The 22817-nt window shown below is 40.3% G+C and overlaps 1 protein-coding gene across 8 annotated transcripts in view; it reads right to left on the bottom strand.

Annotated features, from left to right (window-relative positions):
• GTDC1 (glycosyltransferase like domain containing 1) overlaps nt 1–22817 on the bottom strand; it is a 181074-nt gene that overhangs the window by 25272 nt on the left and 132985 nt on the right. For all 8 annotated transcript variants that reach the window (XM_027890671.1, XM_027890672.1, XM_027890665.1 and 5 more), the window contains one exon: nt 11369–11728. In XM_027890671.1, coding sequence (XP_027746472.1) covers nt 11369–11728 — 360 coding nt within the window. The remainder of the gene's footprint in view (nt 1–11368; nt 11729–22817) is intronic.

Raw genomic sequence — 22817 nt, 5'->3', positions numbered from 1 at the left:
TGTTGGGATGAGATAAAATACCTGAGTGACTCTGACAGCCCTGATAACCATATACAACATATCCAACTGTAATTCAACTATAAAATACCATAAAAAAGTCATGTAATGGTAACAATAAATGGTTATGAATAGCATAATAAGTAGATAACCATGTACTCAAGTGGTTCCTTTAAAGAACAGAAGAAGCCGCATATAAATATAAATTTTTATATAAATTACTACATAAAAACTACATTACTACAGATTTGCCTGGGAATGGTGATCCTACCTTACAAGTGGCTCCATGGCGGATTCACATCACCAAGATACTTGCCTGGGTCAAACACTAAGTGTTGGTCTTTACAGATTAATACCCCAAAAGAAATTAGCTCAGGTACCTGAGATAACTCATCCTTATAACAGCTCCCAACCAGGAACTTTCCTGGCACCAAGACCAAGGCTTGAAACTCATTATTCAACAAGATAAAAGTAACTCCAAATCTCACTGCTTTCAGAACGAGGAATCAACTCACTGAACTGAGTCAGGTTTTGCACAGACAGCTGAGGAAAAGCAGTGATTAGAGGACAAAGGGAGGGGGGAAAAGGGTGAAAACAGGCAGAAAAAGAGAATGGGGAAGAGAAAGGAAAGGGACAAAAGTCAAACAGTGTTGCAAGAAGAGGAAACTAATTAAAAAGAGCTTTAAAGGAAGAAACATAACCCTCCTATTACTGGTGAAAATAAGGAGGAATATTAGATCACTTGCTTATGAAATATTTGATTTTTGTCTCCTGAAGGCTATTCCCATACTTTGGTCCAGGGAGCTGTGAATTACAATGGGGGCTGATGGCACCATCTGCTAAGTTAGCCTGGGACTTTGTATTACAAAACCTCTTCTGTCCTTGCTTATGATGTTTCCCAAAACTAAGGCTTATCTTGGACTATAATCTTCCAGAAAAGTTCTGCCCAAAGTTTTCCAGAACATCCAAGAACAAGATGAAAAAAAAAACGAAACACAACACTACCTAGTAAAACTGCAAAGCATTATCTTGGATGTATTAAATTTTAAATAAGTCTCTGTTTTGGGTACTTGAAAGTCCTTTTGTTTTGAAGTAAGAACTGAGTATTTGGATGTATTTGGTTTTCAGTCCAAGATATGCTTTTTGCTGCACATGCTGGAAATCTTCCTAAAAGCGTAGCCAGGCCTTTGGAAAATGTCTTTTTGTGCCTGGTCACTGAACAATGCCCATGTCTTGGGCACACCTTAGGCTAAAGCTGAGCAGGACAGTCCTACTGCTGCAGGTCAGGCTGCCAAAACCCAGACAGGATCTAATATCTGAACTAAGAATACAGATTCTGTCTTCACTTTCAATGACTCATCTGCTGCACTCAGAATAAAATGACTGGACTGTGCAGATTAAAGAACTGGTTCATGTGCATTGAAAATAAGGAAATAAACAAGAAATATATACAAGCAATAAACTTTTCTAGTTTGATTAAAACTCTTAGATATGAACCAGAAAAAAAGTGAGATCTGCTCAATATGACCAGCTTTGAAAGAAAAGCATTGCAAAGAAATAGGAAACTGAGTGAAGAAGTAAGGGAGATGGGGAAAAGACACAACACAAGGCCAGTTCATACTAGGGAAAATGGAAAACCACTGTAAGAGACCAAGGAGACAACATGGATTGGACAAGGGGGCTTTAGGAGAAAACAGGGACCAGGGTGTTGCAGAAGGTCCCTTGCAGAGACAGGGAGGGAAAGGATGGAGACAGAGAAAGGCTGAGGAATTAGAGAAGAATGAGATGCAAATTTGCTGCACTTGACTATGTATGAGGAGATGCCCAGGGAACTGAGCCTGGCAAGGACAGAAGGAAGAGGTTTGAAAGGCCAAAACCAGATTAGGTGATTGGAGTAGAAAAGGACTGCTTTGATAGCCATAGGTGGAAGAGCCTTGAGAGAACTCCTTAATCCCACCAGCTCACATGTGTTTCTGCTCTAAGACCTGGGTTTCACAGCTGTATAAGAGGAGAAAAGACACCATAAGATGAGTTTTCTGCCATGGGAAGAGGGAGAGCCAAGCTTACTGGAGCTGTTAGGGCAAACTGTGATGTATCTGTTCCAAACTTAAATGATCCTCAAATGTCCAGGTGATGCAGTTGTAGTCTTACATTAACTCAAAATCAGTTTCTCAGTCATGGCTCAAGCATTTATTGTAACAGGTTCCAGAGGATGGCAATAAAAAGTGGCTACTTTGTCAGGGTCAGGATAGCACAGAGGGAATCACAGCACCATAGAATCATGGAATGGCTTGGGTGGGAAGGGATCTTAAAGCTCATCTCATTTCAACTCCTTTGTCATGGGCAGGGACACCTCCTGCTAGATGGGGTTACTCCAAACCCAACCCAGCCTGGCTCTGAAGGAAGGTTTTTGTGTGTGATATTTCAGGCAGAACCTTGATATTATTTAACTTTTTTACTATATGTAAAACCACCCCATGGAGTCAAAAACCTCTCACAAGGCTTGAATTTTACTTTTGTTACAGGTAACAGTGCTCTTACAACCTGACATAATGGTTCATTAAGTGCAGCCCAGGTAAGACGCTGCTTCAACCTTGACTCCACAGGAATGGAGAAAGGATTTATACCAAATTGGCCTAAACATAATGAGAAGCAGAATTGGGCCACAGAGCTTAAATACAGAAAAGGAAGTAGAGTGCCTAGTACAAGTGAAAGAACCAAGTGTATTTGGGGAAACAGTGAGTAAAAAAATAAGTTTCATTTTAATGTGATTCTTCTTCAGCCTATTAAGTTCTCCAGTATCAGAATGAAGTCTGCTAAAAGTTAGTAAATAAAGGCTTTCAGGAGAGCTTTATTAAATCACTTATGACTTATCAAGTTAAAACTCCCACTCAGATATCTTAATAAAACTTTCAGAGAATATATTTAATTTTCCTGGAAATCAGAAGCCAGTTACTAACTACAGGAGTTACTGTCGGCTACGCCACCGATCAGCTTCCTTGTAAATAGAATATTTGCCAACAACTTGAATTAGTTCTCTAAAGTTTCAGTTTCTGAAGGTCAAATAACTATGTAGCTGCTTAATAAAGAAGCAAAGAAGTACCTCTAAATATCTCCAAGCTCTGATGGGCTTATATTCTGCTCCTTAGGTGAGGTATTAGCAAAGCTTATTTATTTTCATTTCCAAGGCTTTTATTTGCTCATTCCCTTGTGGTAAAGCTGATTTCCATGATGATTCCCTTCTTAATTTTAATACCCTTTTTACTCATCATATAGACATAAGAATTTTCCATAAAATAATGAAACCCTTCCAAAGGAAATGAAGACAACTAGGAGAGGAAAGTAAACTACAGCTTACTTCTTTTTTTTTTTTTTTTTGCCTTTCCCAATTAATTGATCCACTGTCATATGCATATATGAAAGATTTTTTTTAATGAAAGGAAAATAAGGTTAATTAACATAAAACCCCTCACTCCTTGAGATGTTGAATTTTGTATTTTATCCATGCTGCCTTAAGTGCCTTGATATCCCAGTAATGACCTAGTTCTCCTAATGAGTAACATTAACCCCTGGCTGTAGCTGTCCAGGACTTAATTGTCAACTGGAGCTGAAATAGGAGAGTTTGCCGATCAGCAGGTATGTGGTATATTAACTCATGTCATTTCAGACCCTAATAAATAAATCTGTTGCTAAGGCAACAGGAACATCAACTGTATCACTTTTTTCTTAACCCCCCCCCCTCCTTTTTAAAGGAAACTGCCTTTCACACTGAGCTTTTAAAAAAAGGAAATTAGCTACATGTAACCGTAATTAGAAGAAACATCGTCTCTCATCTCAGAAACATATCTACATTAATGAAAAAAGGCATTCAAAAAGAGGACTGCTTTCTGCTGTGACCAGGGTAACTGAAATTATTTCCCTTGACTGAGGGAATGCGATTTGAAGGATACATCTGAGTGGGAAGAGATCACAAAATATTTCAGCTCTTTGTATTTCTGAGATAGTTCCTCTCTCCTTTCGCGCGCCGCCGATGCCGGCAGAGCAAACTCCTTCGACGATTAATCAGGAGCCCAGGCAATTGAAACCAGAGGAGGAAAAAACACCACTCAAACCCAAATACCTTCACTGCCCTCTGTGGATCTTTTGATATGAGTGGCAAACACGCAATTTTTTTGGAAAGATAAAAGATCAGAGAATCACAGAATAATTCAGGTCAGAAAAGCCCTCAACCATCATCAAGTCCAACCATTACCCAAGCACTGCCAAGGCCACCACTAACCCATGTCCCCAAAATGCCACATCTACACATCTTGTAAATCCCTCCAGGGATGGTGACTCCACCAGTGCCCTGGGTAGCCTGTGACAGAGCTTGACAAGCCTTTCCATGAAGAGATTTTCCCTAACATCCAATCTCAACCTCCTCTGGCACAACTTGAGGTAATTTCCTCTTGTAGCAACTCATTTTTTTTGCCTCAGTTTCTCAACTTCTAAAGTCAGATCCCAACTACTCACATGGAAATACTAACAGATTCAAGGTTTCATAGAAAGGCAAAGGGTACACAAGTGAAGGTAGTACAAATATTTTAGGTTTGTGAGGAAAGATCTTGGTACTCTCTGTTTGGCTCTGGTCTCTCAGCCCCTCACAGGTGAATGTCACAACCCTCACTTAATTCCTGCCATTCTATCACAAGATGAAGTGTTTGTCTTAAAATTTTCAAAACTGATAGGTTTTAATTTAAGTTTGTAGCTACAGGATGATTCTCCTGAATCTCCAGCTACCCATATCTCAATCAGAGAGCAGGCACGAAGGAAACAGAAGAGATGCTCACAAGGCCAATTATCGCTCTTCGAACAGTTACTTCAGGCTCTGCCTGTAACAAAAACACAACAAAATAATCAAAATTCTATCTGGCTTTTCAGCTGAAGAATGCAAAGGCAATACAAATAATTTTTTTTTGCCATTATCAACATTTGAGGTGTTTCCTCCTCTGGACTATCAATTGCCTACAGCCCTTCGAGGAAATGTGCTGTAAGAAAGAATTGATGCTGAGGTGTTCACTATAGCAGAACTTTCACACCTTCATTACATGCTGAACATTTCCACAAGCTCTTAAAAACAGTGATCAAGGAACAGCACAACTTCCACCGGAAAGGTTAAATGTCCCAAATCCCTCTGCTGCAGGAAGACATTTCAAGGTTAGACTTCACTGAATGAACCACCAAAGAACGGACACTTCCAAACTGGCCTTCCAGCTAAAGCTGAACTTCTCAGATTATTGCATTAACTTTCTTATTTGTTATTTGGTTGAGTCACCATCCCTTGGAGGGATTTAAAAGCTGTGTGGATGTGGCACTTGGGGACATGAGTTAGTGGTGAACTTGGCAGCGCTGGGTTAGCGGTTGGATTCCATGATCCTCAAGAGGTCTTTTCCAACCTAAACGATTCTGTAGTATCTGCCCTCAGACTTAAAACCCCAGCTTGCATGAAGATGAAGTTAGACCATTTTCAGGTGTTCAAGAAGGATGGGTGTCAGCTTCTACACAAATGTATCCATGTACACATTCATGAAACAGGTTCATTCACCACATCTCATCTGTATCTCAGCCCTGGTGACCACTGTTTTCTTTGGGAGCATTTTCTTAAGCACTGCTAAAAAAGCTCTCATTTTGAAATTGTTAATTTACATCCTTTGGGCTTTTTCTCCTACCTGGTACCTTCTAGTTAAAGCTGTATAAACCCTTGCATTTTAAGACTATTTTTTCAGTCTGTCTTATTTATTCACCACATCTACTTGTTCTCTGCAGGCTGCTTACAAAGTAGAGGATGCCTGTTGAGCCTAATGGCACTTCTGGGTGATTTCTAGGTGGGCCTCCTATTCTTTCCTATTCTGTTGTCCTGCCACACCTGCAACTTGATGGGATAAGTTTTGGTCCAAAATACTCGACAGCATGAGGAAAATATGAGTACTGTATACTCTCAAGTGCCTCTACATGCAACAGTTTTGAATTGTGAATTCAAACAGTAACTACACAAATTCTGTGTTGTGCTGCCAAGATAAAGAGGAACAAGTTACTATTTAATACTTGTGTTTTATATATATATCTAATATTATATATTATATAATGTTATATATTATGTATAATTTAAAAATATATTTAATATATATAAAATAAATACAAAATACTATTAAAATACCTTTCCAAGGACTCTCTCCAGAGTGAAGAGGACCAGGTCCTCACACTGGGCAGCCACATGTTGGTACAGCACATGGTGACGTCAACGCCACCTTTCCTCCATGCACTCATTTCTTTGTGATAGCCTACATTAAAACCAGACAACTAGGCACAGCACTATCTCTGCACACACACCGGTTTCCCTTACACCAGACATCCTCAGATAATTGTTGCCATCTAGATTTGCGTTTTTCTCTTCTGAATTTACTCATCGTGACTTGCACCGCCGTTCCTCCTGCTCCCGTATCTCCTGCCCCCTGTCCTTCCCCACGCTCTTGTCACACATCGGTAGGTACGACACGAGATAACAGCCTTATGAGATCTTCCACGTGAATTGACAACAGCTATTTGTTTGCATGTGTGTGTAAATTCCTGTAGATTCCCCGTGTGATTTTTTTTTTTTTTTAATCACACCCGTGCAATTAGGGGAAGGAGAATTGATTTGTGACAACTTTCTCTTATCAAGCATTTAACTGCTGAGATGATACAGAGCACACAGGGAGAAAGAAAAAACATAAGGTTTGGGTGAATGACTTGAGTTCAAAGCAGCACTTCAAGTATCATAGAATCCTGGAATGGTTTGTGTTGAAAGGGACCTTGAAGACCATCCAGTTCCACCCACTGCCATGGGCATGGACACCTTCCACTTGATCAGATTGCTCCAAGCCCCATCTAACCCGACCTTGACCACTTCCAGGGATGGGGTAGTCACAGTTGCTCTGGGTAACCTGTGCCAGGGTCTCACCACCCTCACAGGGAAAAATTTATTCCTCATATCCAACCTAGCCTTCACCTCTGTCAGTGTGAAGCCATTCCACCTTGACCTGTCACTCCATTCCCTTGTGCAGTGTCCCTCTCCAGTTCTCTTGTAGCCCCTTCGGGTACTTGGATGAGGCTCTAAGGTCTTCATGAAGCCTTCTCCTCTCCAGGCTGAACAATCCCAGTTCTCTCAGCCCTTCCTCTCAGGAGACATGTTCAATCCCTCTAATCATCTTTGTGGCCTTTTCTGGACTCAGCCCACCATGTCCAATATGGTTGTACATAATGATTTATGGTTGGACTCAATGGCCTTAAACGTCTTTTCCAACCTAAAGGATTCTATGATTCTAAATAGGCATTTTATCACCTTACAATGGAAACCAGTGGGACACCTCAAAGTTCTGATCAAATGTGGGAAGTTTGTCCACTGATCACCAGAATTTTGCCCTCTGTTTCCAGCAAAGCCCATTGGCACAAACGGAAAAGTAATTCCTTGGCACAGCCATTGCAAGAACACAGCTCAGAAACCCATCACCACCTTTTATCCGTATCCTTGGCCATAAGTCATTTCTGTTAGCAGTGCCTTGCTGTAGATGTTTATAAGAAAACATAAAAGACCTGGTGAGAAAGGAGAAAACAAATTACTCTGTGGAGAACCTCGTGACTCGGCTAAAATACTGTCAGTTATTTATCAGCTGTCAGCAGAACTTGCACACTAAAATCCCTGTCAGCCCTCAGAGTCAGGGGGATGGAGAGAAGGGGCAGGGATTGCATTGGAGGGCCTCTTCTCATGCAAAGATATTTTAACACCTCTCTGAAGCAAGAATGTGTCTGCTAGAGAACGGCACTTCTGATTTTGATGCTGTTCCAAGGGGGCAGGGCCTACGTTGGGTTGACTTAGCAGAGGCGTTGGGGCTAATGCTGTAATTTAGGGTGCTGGCGGTCCCTGCGGTGCACCAACACGGTGAGGTCAGCACCACTTCGTTTAGAGAGGTTTTCTGCAACAACAGCACGACTTCACAGAGATTCTGTTTTATGGTTTAGCCAAAGGGGGGTTTTGCTAGGTGAAGGGGAACACAAGAACATTAAAAAAAAAAAAAATTTCTTCCTTTTCTACTTCCCCACCCCCCCCAAAATGAAAACCACATGTAAATCATCAGGGTAGACAATGGCCGTTAAGTATTATTGTATAGGACAATATCTGCGAGCACTTCATGCTGGAAGACAAGCAGGATCCCACTGCCAACGTTTTACACACAAAAAAACCCCCTTGCACATTACAGTACTTGGCTAAAATTAGTCTGCTTCTCGGAGAGCCTCGTGCTAGGCCCAAGAAGGGGGTGCTTTTAACTGCTGATGCCTGAATAAGGCACGCGACGCCTCCGCCTCTAATAAGGCAACGAGTGCTTATTTTTGGCTACACCGCCCAGCCAAGGGGTTGTTTCCAGCCCCTTGTTTTCACCTCTGTCCAGGCTACAGGCTGAGGATGCTCGGCTGTTCAGCAAATGCTAACCCAGCGTCCTTATTTTCTAATTCCCATTCGTCAATTAAAAATAAACCGCCTTATTTTGTTGGGTGAATTTACATAAACCAGTTGCTAAAGCATCCCAACACTAAAGGGTAGGAGTTCAGCCCGGAAGATTTGCATGCAGCATCCTCAGACGGAGGCAGGCGCTTTCGATTTCCATCGAGAGCCTTGCTGCGCTGGAACTCTAATGGGCTTAGAACAGTAAATTTTGAAGAAACTGATTGCTGCCCCCGTAGCTAGTAAATGCCTGCCTGGACCCAGTGGCATTTGAAAAAAGTGTTTTATCATAAAATTATCCCAGCAGAGTCCATTCTGCAAGATAACATCATCATCATCATCATCATCAGTACTCCATGCAGGACCCAACAGCTCTGGCACAATATTGCCAGTCATTTATCTGTTGTCAGCACAGGTTACACACTGTAATCCTTGACTGCCTCGGAATTAGAATGTCTTTGATGTCCCCACAAGAGTTTTTTGCCCGAAGGCTTTACCAATGCTCGGCGGCTCAGTGTTTATTCCTCGTAATCTTCCTCTCATCTCCAGGCTAGCAGTGACAGATGGTTATGGGCCCACAATAGTATTAAGAGTTTGATATTTTTTTTTCCCTTCTCTCTCTCTCTTTTTTTTTTTTTTTTTTTTTTTTTATGCTGTGCTCTCTGTACAACAAATAGCTATCAGACGCGGGCCAGAGAGCTGACATGGCTCGCTTAGGTAATGGCAAACAAACAGCTCGGGTTGATGCTTTCTGTCATTTTCCCTGCTAACCCTGCTTGTTTTCATTGTATACTCTCAAAGGTAAACTATATTAACCTTATAGACTGTTATTAAAAAGATATATCTATACGAGCATAAAGTGCTTTTCTTTCCTCTTTTTCTTACTCTTTTGATTATGAAAGTAATACTGCTGACATATTGAACAAATATCGAATGTCAACATAAATTTTTAGTGTGTGATAATATTCCCCTTCATATAGCTGCGTGTCAGGCGGGAACCCATGGATGATGCATAGCAGTAAATAACCCAAACAAAATTAGTTCTCTTGTCAGCTTCTACCTTGTATGTCCCCAGGCATCAGTAAAATTGACTGCACGCTAGATTTTCAAAATTAGCCCTAATGTTAGCTGTGTGTCTGGCAACCTCCAAGTTTCCAATGTTCTACTATATTACCCGTAAGGATGAATGTGTTACTTTTATATTTTGGCATTTGCTCTTGCTGATGCGGCTTTTTTTTTCTCTCTTCTCCAAATTAAAAATAATTTAGCTTTAACAATAAGTATGTGCATGAACACAATGCTGCATCTCTTTAAGCAACTAACTTTAGGCAATTAAATTAAATTAAAGCAAAAATATACACAGAGAGGAAAGGAATTATTCAATTTAATATTGTTGATTTTATTACTTAGCTTTGTGCTGGTTTATGCAAACTACTGAATAAAATGGAAAATATTTTCCTTCCCTTTAACTCTGCTCTTTTTGAATGCAACATTTGGAACAATTCAGGTTAACATTAAAAAAAAGGAAAAAGAGGAAAAAACCAGCTCAGCATCGTAAAACTTTTTATAAGTGGCTATCTTAAAAATATGCATTTTAAAAATGTGGTTTGAAGCAAAGGGGGATAAAATTCTTCAAAAAATAAAAATGACACTAAGCTTCATACACTTTCCACATCAAATGAAAACATGCACTATCTATCCTTTCAATGCACTAAATTTTAAAATAACCTATGAGAAAACAGAGCATTTCAACATTAGCAGGGAAACATGATTAAAAATAAATGTGCCTCCCCAAGAAAGGCTGTGTCGGAAGTGTGAAGTTGATTAAACAAATCCAAAGACAGATTCCACATCAACTTCCAATCCCTAAATTTTATGTTCAGACATTTAGAGTCAAAGATGAAAATCCCTTTAGGTACCAGATGCTGCAGATCATCTGGGAGAGCTTCTGGAGTTTTAATGTGCTGGAAGTCAAATCCCCTGCAAAGGCGATTTGCCCCGTCGGTGCGCTGTACTTATTGCTTCACCTGAAAACAGTTGCTCCCGGAAAATCTGACCTACTGATCGACCCAGCATCTCTGCAATAAACAGACCATAATCTGTGGATGAAGTGAACTCTAATCAGGCCACATGCAGATTAAACAAACTGCGAGGAATAAAAACTAGATTAAAATGTTCGTGCCCAATACCGGAAGATTATCAGGACATTTTACCTCTTTAAATCCTAATTTATGTAGGAGTCAAGCTAAAGTTTATATGTTTTTAGCGATTATGTGGCATGGTAGATTTTCGTCCGTTCTGAGAAGATTCAGAGATCAGGTATTTGTGTTTAGCAGTTGGAAAAACAGTTTCCCTCTTAATACACTCAAACAGGCTTTCTATTTATGTAACACTGAAAGGGTGTTTTCAAACTGCAGACAGTGGGTTAACATCAGCTGTCCAGTGTCGCCATGTATCTTGACACTTAATCACTTGCATTAAAGTAATTAAGATAATTTAAATAACATTCGATATTAATTGTCATCTGTGGTTTGCTTGATAGGAAAAGAGAGTTACCAGAATTATGCTGTGTTGTAGCAGTAGGGATATCCTTTTCTTAGGGGGAAAAAAAAAAAAAAAAAGAGGAATCATTGCCATCACTGGCAGAACGTCTGGTTAGCGTTACTGAACTGTGCATATTCAACAAATTATTCCCAATAATCACATGTTAGTGATGGGTGTTTCCTCTACTTGTGTGTGCAGTGTCTGTCCGTGTTTAGGAAATTATTTTATACTGGACAGAAGCCACAGAAAAAGGATAAACCCAAATCCATAAATCTTCTGAAGGTACAGTATTTGGATTTGTTCACTTACCACCTGTGAGGCCAGGCAATGTGCAGGGGTCTTTGCTGATAGTCCTGTCCACTCAAGATATTAGAGAGGTTAAAAGTCAGACATTGCTTATCTTCCTCTTGACAGGGATTTGTGCCTTCTGATGCCTTGGCCTGGATGGGTCTCGCCAGGGCTGTGAACGGGGAAGGCAGCCCCTCGTGCTGTGTGGTACCGAGTCCAGCCTGGGACTCACAAAGTCCAGACCCACGGTGCACATCGCTGGTTTTCATTACAGCTCTGCCCTTGTGCTGGCCAGGCAGAGCCCCTGACTGACAACCATCTCCATTTCCTTGAACACCAACTACCCTTTCCAAACGGGCAAGCTTGTGCTCTGGCATGAACCTATTGGGGAAAAAAGAACAAAACAAAACAAAAAAAGTGTATTATATTCATGTTGGCTTTCACTTTCACCTGGCAATTAATTAAATAGCAAACATGAAGGTAAAAACACGGTTGGTATTTTGCAGCCATCCAAACAAAAACTCCACTAGCATTCAGCAATTGATATACTTATTTTAGTGAATATGGTACCTGTGAAATAACATAACAGGTTCCCTGACTGAGGAGACAAAGGTTTCCATTGAACCACATTGCCACTAAGTGACATGCATCAACAGGGAGAGCGAAACTATACACCTGCTAAGATGAAATAAAGCAAATACCTATTGGAAGTAAAAAGGCAATTCTGCCAACAAAGTCTTGGTACTTTTGACAGGACTACAGTCAAGACTGGCAGCAAATACCAAACACACCAGTGTCTGACCTAAGGTGAGTCTATTCTGTCTAGACTTGAGTTCAGCAAGTTGCTTCCTCACATGTCAATGAAGCTGACAGAGAAAAACTGTTTGGTGTCTAATGACATGGATCAATCAGGTACCGTGACATGGAAGTGGGTCTTCTTAGCCAACTTTCCTCACCTGATTTCTATAATGACCAACTGAAAACAATCAATCACAAACTAGAAAGAAAACCCCATCTCGAGGAGAGGACTGAGTTCTACATCCACTGGTAGGATAGAAACAACCATTGCTTTTTTACAGGTGTGAGTAATGGACATCGAGATGAGGAAACTGAGGCAGAGCTATTCATGCCCTTCCTGAGGGGCCACAGGCAGGATTAGACACCACTGGCTCTTCCATCTGATGACCATGCTGCAGAAAACCCTTCCCAACAGCAGGATGCATTTGCACAGTTATATGGAGGCCACTGAAGTAATTTTTTGTAATATATGAAACACAACATTTTATGCAGATCCAGTTTTACTATTTGAATTAAAGTAGTAACAAATTACGATCCTTTCCCGGGAAACACTTGAGTGAAGCTCCTTCAACCAACCATGACTCTTCTAAATTACCATGGATAGAACACCCAAGCATGGCCACCATGGGCTCCTCAGCCTAAATGCCTGCCTGTACCTCCAGTTAATTTACCCACATATTATTTACTTACATGCCTTTCAGTGTGATTATGGTTCTCCCAGATAAGTAGAGACATTTAAATTTTCCGTTTCCTTTTAATTTCCAAATGTTTACAGACTATAGCCTGTTCATTAAACTGTTTACTAAAGCCAACACTTGCTCCACTTTATCAACCTCCTCCACAGTTCTTCGGAGTTTTACTCCATCACAGCTCATCTCTGGGCTGAGAACAAACCACTCCCTTCCCTCTCTGTCAAAACAAATATTCCTGAACACTGGAATCATTCACCGCACCCTGCAAGGAAGCACCTTTAAATGCAAACAGGCCCTTTTTCACCAAAATCGCTACCGAAATACAAACATACACACACTATGTGAGCTTTACTACAGTTGTACTCTTGACTAATTGCTTTGAGGGTTTTTCTTCAAACCCCTAAATCCCCTTTCCCAAGTCAGTACACTGTGTAACTACTGCATGTAATGTGTATTCTTAGATTTGGCCTGCTGTTCCTTGGCATATCATTTTCATGTTTATCTACAACAAGCTGCATTTTTCAAGCCACTGACTAAACCACCTGAGAGATCCACCATTTTTCTGCAGCTCACCATCACTTATTGAAGCTGGTCTGGAGACACAACCACAAAAAGTTCAGCCACGTTCATCCAAATCCATTACCTGTGTTACAAACACGCCTGAGTTAAACCATTCCCATCTCAGTGACTTAGCCATCCTCAGATTCTCTGAGTTTTGGCAGTATAAAGTTGATATGGCTGAATTCCACACACAGAATCACAAAACCATGAAATGGTTTGAGTTGAAAGGGACTTTGGAGTTCCTCTAGTTCCAACACCCTGCCATGGGCAGGGACACCTTCCTCTATCCCAGGTTGCTTCAAGCCCTGTCCAACCTGGCCTTGAACACCTCCAGGGATGGGGCAGCCACAGCTCCTCTGTGCCAGGGTCTCACCACCCTCACAGAAAAGAATTTCTTCCTAATATCCCATCTAACCCTGCCCTCTGACAGTGGGAAGCCATTCCCTCTTGTCCTGTCACTCCAGGCCCTTGTCCAAGTCTCTCTCCAGCTCTCTTGGAGCCCCTTTAGGCCCTGGAAGGGGCTCTAAGATCTCCCTGAAGCCTTCTCTCCTCCAGGCTGAAAAACCCAAATTCTCTCAGACCTAAAACTGGCTGGTGGTGGCTCCTCTGAAGTACAGACACAGACCCATCAGGATATACTTTTATATTTTTATGCTTGGGAAAAACGAAGGAGAAACAGGGATTTGCCCTAAACGTGCAAGTCTGTGACTGCACTGAAAGCACTGATTTACCAAACTAAATTTAACTAACAGATTTTGAAAGATCATTGCTGTTATGAAGAACTGCTTGAGGTGTGAGAGGTCGGGCTACCTAGGGAGGCTGTATCCCCCTGCCTGTCTTTAATCTCCCAGCCAATCATCCACTCAATGCACCATTTCTGTTTCTAAAGAGGTTTCCTTCTTAGTTTTCAACCCTTATAAATCTGACCCGTCACTGCAGAATTCCCAATAATATTAGATAAAACTCCACCGATTTCTCTCTGGAATAAACTCTTTAATATCTTTTATTTAAGACATGTGTGTGCAATCAATTCTGTGGTATTTACTTGTATTACACACACAGTATTCATCATCTTGACAATTCCTAAAAGTTTTAGAACACCATTTCACTTAACAGTTTGAATTAAAAAAAAAAAAAGAGAAGAGATTTATTTGATGGTTAACTTTGGAACGAGTTATCTGCATTAACTTCCATTGTTTTGGCATAAAGTAGTTCTGTATATTTTACTAACAACAGTGGAGACATGATAAAGGATGTAGGCAGAGAGCCATAAACAGCTCTCGCTGCAACCCACGGTGTTCATGTAAAGGCATTAATTTTTGGACTCTGATTGGAAGATGTCTCCGTGCTCAGCCTCTTGGATTTTCCTAAATACAACCCTGTATAAAAACCTTGCACCTGAATAGAACAATTTCAGCGGCGGAAAGAGCGTTGTAAATCATGTGTGGTATAAACTTGTCCACATGATTGGAATGATATAATGGAGACTGGAGTCCCTAACCACTAGCTAATGTTCTTTATGACACTTAAATAAATGACCTGAAAATAAACTAATAACAACATGAAATCTTCTAAACCTGTTCATGTGTATTTCCCAAAAGCAGGCTGGAGAACGACAAGGTCTAGTTAGCGCATTTTTCGTGTTTACATTTTCTCCAGAACATTTTTGCTCCAGCTACTCTATTTTTCCTCTTCCGGACTCAAATTAATTCTTCTTTTCTGACACCTTCCATCCAGTACCTGCCCAGATCACAGTCATTTACAACACCAAGAGCTTTCAGGACTTTTACGTCACCATGATGGTTATGGAGCAGCACAGTTGGGGCAGGAGCAGACCTAGGCTTGAAAGACTAGACATAAGGAAGAATATTTGATATTTGATGTGGAGTTTTTTTATGATGAAGACGGTGAAGCTGTGGCTGCCCCATCCCTGGAAGTGTCCAAGGCCAGGCTGGACAGGTCTTGGAGCAACCTGGGCTAGTGGAAGGTGTCCCTGCCCATGGCAGGGGAGTGAAATGAGATGATCTTGAAGGTCCCTTCCAACCCAAACCATTCCATGATTCTAAAAAACAAGCTAGAGAGTTACCACAGCAGAGAGGTAGGATTTAGTGACCGAGAAGGACACACCATTTTTCTCAGCCTTAGTTACAGAACACACCAGTCACGTAAGAAAAATGTCACAGCATTCTATTTTTAATATTGGAGAAGGATTTCATTGTTATTATTAACTTGTGGTAGTGAAATCTTGCACAAGTGAAACTTTCCAGGAAAAAAAATTATCATCAAAGCATACAAATACTAACACTTTCAACAGATTCTACAAGGTACTGTCCCTTCAAGTTAAAAAAAGCATGGAAAATGTTTTACTTTTATGCATAACTCATATATACTTAAACACTGAAAGTTCAGAACAGTGAGAGACTTAGATATCTAATTTTAGTCTCACAACTTTGTTCAAAACTCTTTTTCTTTTATTTATTCAGATTTTTGAGTCTCCAACACACTGATCAGTCGATTTTAAAACTTTATGAAGACTCTACAGAGAGTAAGCCTTGAAAACTTTCCCTTTTTGCATACTGGGTCTAGATGTTTAGTTAAAAAGACAGGCTAAAAATTAAACTAAGTTCATATATAATAGAAACTCAATAGCCTAAAAATCAGAGTTTCAATCTAACTACTTGCTACTTTGAGTAACAGACTTTTTTTTAAACTCCTAATCTATATATCATGTTTTTTTTCTTTTAATTTATTCCCTGAAACCCTGCTCTGAGGAAATCCATGTACTTTTCCTTGAAGCAGATGTGTGTTTTCCCCAGCTCTTTTGTAATATGTTGTCATGTTCCATTGTACGTGTTTACTCACAGCACTTCATGAATAATTATTTATGGGGTTTGGTTTCTTTTCCATGGCACCAAGAGTCACTTTGTGCACCATTTTGTTAAAAACAACAACATAAAAAGGATGGAAGGGCCACAATGTCACTGCTCAATGAATAGAGACCACATTAGAAAGACAAACTGGATTGATGGTTTAGGTTAGACCAGACTGTACAACTGTTCCCTACAATTTTTAAGAATGGATATAACATTTAAAAAGAAAACAAAAAAAAGATTTGTAATTAATAAAAATTTGCCATAACATACATTTGGAAGCAAAGTTATAGTTTTCAAAATGCAATGGATTTGTTTATTTCTTTTTATTATAGTGTCATTAAAAAGTTTAAAAATAATAAAATAAAATAAGATCAGAGATTCATGGGATGGTTAGGGTTGGAAGTGACCTTAAATATCACCTAGTTCCACCCCTTGCCATGGTCAGGGACACTTTCCACTAGCCCAGGTTACTCCAAGCCCTGTCCAACCTGAGCTTGGACACTTCCAGGGATGGGGCAGCCACAGCTTCTCTGGGCAACTTATTTCAGTCCTTCACCACCCTCACAGGGAAGAATTTCTTCCTATTCTTCCTATTTCTGGCCTTTCTACAAATGTAGTTACATTTGAAAGCAATGCTATAGTTTGGAAAGGGTAGTGGATTTTTTTGTTTATTTATGACATTGCCTCTAAAAGGTTCAAACATTAAATAAGACAGTCATAATCACCTATATTACAAACCTTCCCCAGGCCTTAGAGCTGGAGCACAGGCATTTCAAAGCCGCTGTGTTTCCTCCATCACTGATGCACCATCACAGTATAACTTACAATTTCACTGTCTGAGAATTCCCTTTGTTTTTCTTCAATCATGATCACAAATTTCTCTTTGCTAACTGCTCATATATTTAGCAGAATTTATGTGACCTAAACTGCTACAGAGGTTCATGGAGAGCTGCTGTGATTCCTGGTGTCCCTTTGGCTTATAATGGTTGTGATTGACTGTCATTTGCAGTAAATAAATATTTCACTTTTTACTTTCTTTCTTTCTGCTTCCTTGAATTTATCCTGTTCCTAGGCTGAACTTGTTCCTGAAATTAATACAAATATATGCAAAACTATACAACCATGCACACATATTACTGGTCAAACACTGTAAAAATATAGATTTTTTTTCAAAACTCAGAATTTTGTCCACTCTATTCTAAGAAATAAAAAAAAGATCCTGAAAGCAGATCTTTGGAGGCCAAACTGGAACAGGCAGCAATTCCATTAGGATATACTTAGCTTTCATACTTATATGTACAAATATACATTTATATTTTTATTGTTAATGTTATTAATCAGCTGATAACACTAAAACTGATGCATTTATATTTACCTACTTCTCAAAAGATTGCAAAAAATTACAAAACTGGGAGCAGAGTCTCAGTTCAATAAATCTTTTCTTAATTTTTTTTCCCTACAACTACTGTCACATTTTGCTCTACAGCAAAACAAAAAAAAAAAGAAGTGCTTCTGAGTGTGGTCAGGTGTCCTGAAGCTGTACTTACAGTTCAAACCAAAAAGCTCAAAAGACGATTCCCCAATATTCAGGGAATTTGATATTAGGGTTTATTGAAGTTGTCACATACTTTCGGGGAATCTAATTTCACTTTCTGATCTTCACCAATGGCTGTAATTCTTCATTCAGAAGAGGGAAGAGATTACTTGTCAGCAGTAATCTCCAACACAGATAATGCCATATAAATATTAGGGGCTTATAAGCATGGACAAGGATTAGGAGCAAAGAGAGAGAACAGAAAGAAAACTGAACAGAGCCAAGATTAAGCACTGGGAAGGGCATGGCAAAAGAAAATCCAAGGTCTGTGGCTCGGCTTGTCTTCCCTCAGCAGAATATATCTTTTCCTGGGTAGAGTAAGTACAGTTTACACTGATTTCCCTGCTTGCAAACTGCAAGATGTAGAAATGTGAAATGCTATTTGAGATGTGATCGCTATCTTCTCTTTTCTGTGACAGAGCAGAAACTCGGGGAATCACCGAGGCTGGAAGGTCTCTGGCCCAACCTTGTGCTCAAAGCCCATCCAGCTGCACCAGGTTGCTCAGAGACTCATCCAGTCAAATTTTAACTCTCACCAAAGGCCAAGAATGGATATTTAATATGCAGGCATTACATATGGGAGAGGTGTTGCTGCCAGCAGGGACTATGAGGTGAACAACAGCATGGGAGAGAAATAAAGATGATCAGGACATCCTCCTTCCTGGCCAGAGAGAAGAACTGGTATATAACCTATATAATAGATAAACCAGGGGAGGGATACCATGAGGTCTGACTTACTTCTGACAAATCACCCAAAATAATGTTGTTTTCACAAGAAATTAGCTGGATGCAACAATCCTGCCACTTCAGTGGTGTGTCTGAATAGCAGGCAGGATCCAGAGATGCTCCTGTAGGAAACAGGTTGGATCCAGATCAGCCATGGGCAAGTTGGCTTTGACCCAACTTGGTCTACGAGAGTGGAGAAGGAAGATGAGACAGGCAGGAGAGATGCTGCCAGTAAACACAGTGGAAGAGAAACAGGTTAATTCTCACTGCCCTCAAACAATAACTTCCACCTATTTTTCCAAATAATTTCTGAGTTAAATCTCTCAATATCCAGAATCCTTATTTGACAGTGTCAAAAATTCCCACTCTTAAATAACATTTACACTTTCCTTTCCAATCTAGTTTCACTCTGACTCAACAACACTTCTATTTGTTTATTCTCCAAGATGCCACACCTCCAGCTCAATGTCAGGAGGATTGTCAAACTGACTTCTTAACCTTCCCTTAAATACTACATTTGAATTCCTAACATTAAGATCACTGCTTCAGGTGCAGTGTAAAACCCACACCCCAGATGACCAGGACTTTATAAAAAGCCTTCTTCAACTCTTATTCACAGAACTGCAGGATGGGTTGGAAGGGAACTTTAGGACCACCCACTTCCAAACTCCCTGCTACGGGCAGGGACACCTTCCACTCTCCCAGGTTGCTCCAAGCCCTGTCCAACACGGCCTTGGACACCTCCAGGGATGGGGCAGCCACAGCTTCTCTGGGCAACCTGTGCCAGTGTGTCAGAAACTATTCCCCAAAATCCATGGAAAGGTACTACCTTCCAAAACACAAAGCTGCAGTGAAATTATGCAAAACACGAACAAAGGCAGGTGAAACTACCCATGAAATCTAAGCTTCCCTGGCATTCAGTCCTCTGTGCTGGTGCTCTTGTTGAACATCATTTCAGCCAAAAGCATGTCCAGCCTAATCCTGTACTCACAGGATTAGTCCATTTTCTTACATATTTACTCCTCACAAATTATTTCAACAATATCTTAAGCACTCTGGGTCAGCAAAAAGAAAAATACCAGAGAGTGATTGTTCTGCATTTCAATTCCAGAAGGGAGATCCTGGACCCACAGAAGTCAAGGGCAAACTTGTCTTTGATGCCAAGTGAGACTGAGTTTGATCCTAAATATACTATTTCCAAATTCACACCTTCAATTCCCTGAGATCCTTTAACACTAAATATAAGAATCCGTGCAGTTATAACTTCTAAGTCCATCATTCTCCACAAATGAAATGGTGATAATTTAAAATCTCCTCAGGAAGATGGTAATGAACTGCAATACATATTTTATAATGCAGGTGAAAATAACTTATGCATTATTTTGTGCGAGATATGAAAACATGGATTAATTGATGGTTCAGAAAAAGAGTAATTTTCTCTATAATTAAACACTGACTGTGTAGATCTGCTGCACCAACACCACAAAATAACTTTGGGAGCCCTAAGAGTCCTCTTGATAAAAACTGCCAGAAATTCAGAAATTGTTGACTTCAGTTCTGCTTCTGCAGAAGTTCAAAAGAATGAATTACACTATGGGGAAAAAGTTAGGCTTCTGAGAATTGCAAGGTTTTTAAGGTTCTTTAGGATTCTAAAGGATTGGTCATGTTCATTAGTGCTTCCTGAAACAGGAAAAAAAACCCAACTCAGCTCTCGAGTGCTTATTTAGAAAATGCAAATTTCACATGGAGCTACACACAATGCAGAACCTCCTCTAGCTAAACACAACTGGAAATGGGTGTTTGAAAACTGATCATCTTTTTTTTTTTTTTTTAATTAAACTAATACCAGGATCCTGTAACATATAATTTCCTGTTTTGTGGAACTACTTCTAATCAGGATATATAGGATGGATGTCCCCTTTAAACAAGCTTCTTTGCAACATACGCAATGCAGAAGGGAGTGCTATCATAACACTTCAATAGTTAAGTGACTTTATGAGAAAAATACTTCCAAATGTTTCCTAAAACCTTCCAAACCGCACCAAAGAACATTATCGTAATATTATGTTTCCCCATGGCCTCCAATATTTAAGCTTGCTATTCTCGAAATGATACTTGGATGAAAAATATAAGTTTATGTAATGTATAAATTGTTCCTAGAAGTAAAGCTGCCTTTAAAATAGCTCCGTATAGATGTCAGATATTTTACATTTTCAATACCCTTCCTGTATTAATTGAAGAAATGGCATGGCAGTGCTTTGGGCTGCACGGGAATAATCTGTACTTTAAAACTGAGCAGTCACTGTGTGATCTTATTCCTCCCAAGTACTGAGAACAATAACTGTCCCGACCGATTACATATCAAGTTACCCTTAATAGATATCCATATTTCTCGTGCAGTATACATAATCCATATAAACTGTACACCATATATCAATACCATATTCCAGAGAATCCACCATCAAAGAGTTCGTTTATAGTTAGGTTTTCATTTGACTGGGGGTTGTAACGTTCTGTGCAATCATATCCCAACCATTTCAGGGATTTGGCCAGCAAGCTGCTTTTTTGGCAGATTATTGGCAGTACATATTGGCAACAAACTAGTGCAACTAAGCCCTTCTTATAACTTACAGGTAAATAATGATTTTAATAAATTTATGTAAAATGTTCCACTTGCTTACATCTGGTTTTGATAATTCGCTCGCCTGCGCAAATGCAAACTCCTGTGTGTTGCTCAGGAAAGCACATATTTCACCTGAATTATTTAATGTTTTCTCAGGTACCCCAATAAATAAACAGTGAAACCTGCTTTCATTCGGAGGCTTAACTGAAGAAAGTTTTATCTGAAAAATCTAGGCAAATTAATTAAGAACAATACTCATACGCAGAGTAAAATATAAAACACACTTGTCAGTAATACAACATTAAAACAGTAAAACACACTCATTTTTGGGTTATTGTGGAGCTATTCCAGCCACAGGGCACTGAAATTGGATGGTCCAGTCACCTGGCTCTGGCCCTCAGGATCACATAATGTAGAGATTTTTACCTCCATTTCAAACTGTGTCATTAGATTAATTTGCACTTTGTTTTTGCAGTACAACCAAAGTTTCAATTTGTATGTCTAATAGGCAGTATGGCCCAGAGGAAATTCCAAGTTTTAATCCCACTTTCGCCAGTGTCCCATTCATTGTTCAAACTCCAGAAGTCTCTTTCCACCTCTAGAACTCCAATGGCAGTAACTCTGCCACCAAAAAGATCAACTTTTGTCAAAAAGCTCTCAAAATATTAATATTACTAAAAGCAATGTCATTACTGGAGAAAAACACCCTCAAAACACCCTTTTTCTTGTATAAATCAGCTTGACAGTGATGCTGATATAAGATCCCTGATCATCTGCCTTTCAGCATCTGGGTGCCAGAAGAATCCTTGGGGAGCCTGTACCTCTGGATTCTGTAAAGCACTTGTGGTCCATCACTGAGCTACCTGTGGTATTAAAGTCAGCAACAAAAAAAAAAGGAGAGAGATGCAGTTTTGTGTTAGACAAAGGAAGAAAGAGCATCAGTACAAACAGCACTGCTATCCTTACATGCTGAGTTACCAGTCTGGGGACGGATCTGCATGATGGACAACAGCAAGGATGGTGCCTACTCTGTAAGGAGACTCTGGTTTGCGAGCAGCCTGAGCAGGACATGGCCATGGTTTGGGTTGGAATGGACCTTAAAGTTGATCTGGTTCTAAATCCCATGCCACGGGCAGGGACACCTCCTTTATCACAGGTTGCTCCAAGCCCTGTCCAGCCTGGCCTTGGACACTTCCAGGGATGGGGCAGCCACAGCTTCTCTGGGCAACCTGTGCCAGGGCCTCCCCACCCTCATAGCAAAGAATTTCTTTCTAATATTACATCTAACCCTGCCCTCTGGTAGTAGGAAGCTATTCCCTGTGTCCTGTCCCTCCATCCCTTGTCCAAAGTCCCTCTCCAGCTCTCCTGGAACCCCTTTAGGCACCTGAAGGGGTTTTCAGGTCTCTCTGGAGCATTTTCATCTCCGGGTGAACACCCCCAGCTCTCCCAGCCTGCCTCCAAAGCAGAGGGACTCCAGCCCTGGGAGCATCTTCTGGTGATAATTATCACCAGTTGCCCCCGTGCTCCTCATGCCTTTCACTCCACATGCTGGGATCACACACTGAGCCTCTGGAACACATATCTGTGATTAGGGGAAGCAATA

This window comes from Empidonax traillii, unplaced genomic scaffold (assembly GCF_003031625.1).
Source record: "Empidonax traillii isolate 1590-97213 ecotype Southwest subspecies unplaced genomic scaffold, ASM303162v1 scaffold294:size1087701, whole genome shotgun sequence".
NCBI lineage: Eukaryota > Metazoa > Chordata > Aves > Passeriformes > Tyrannidae > Empidonax > Empidonax traillii.
Note: the sequence above shows the minus strand (reverse complement) of the source record. Positions and strands in the feature narration are given on the sequence as shown.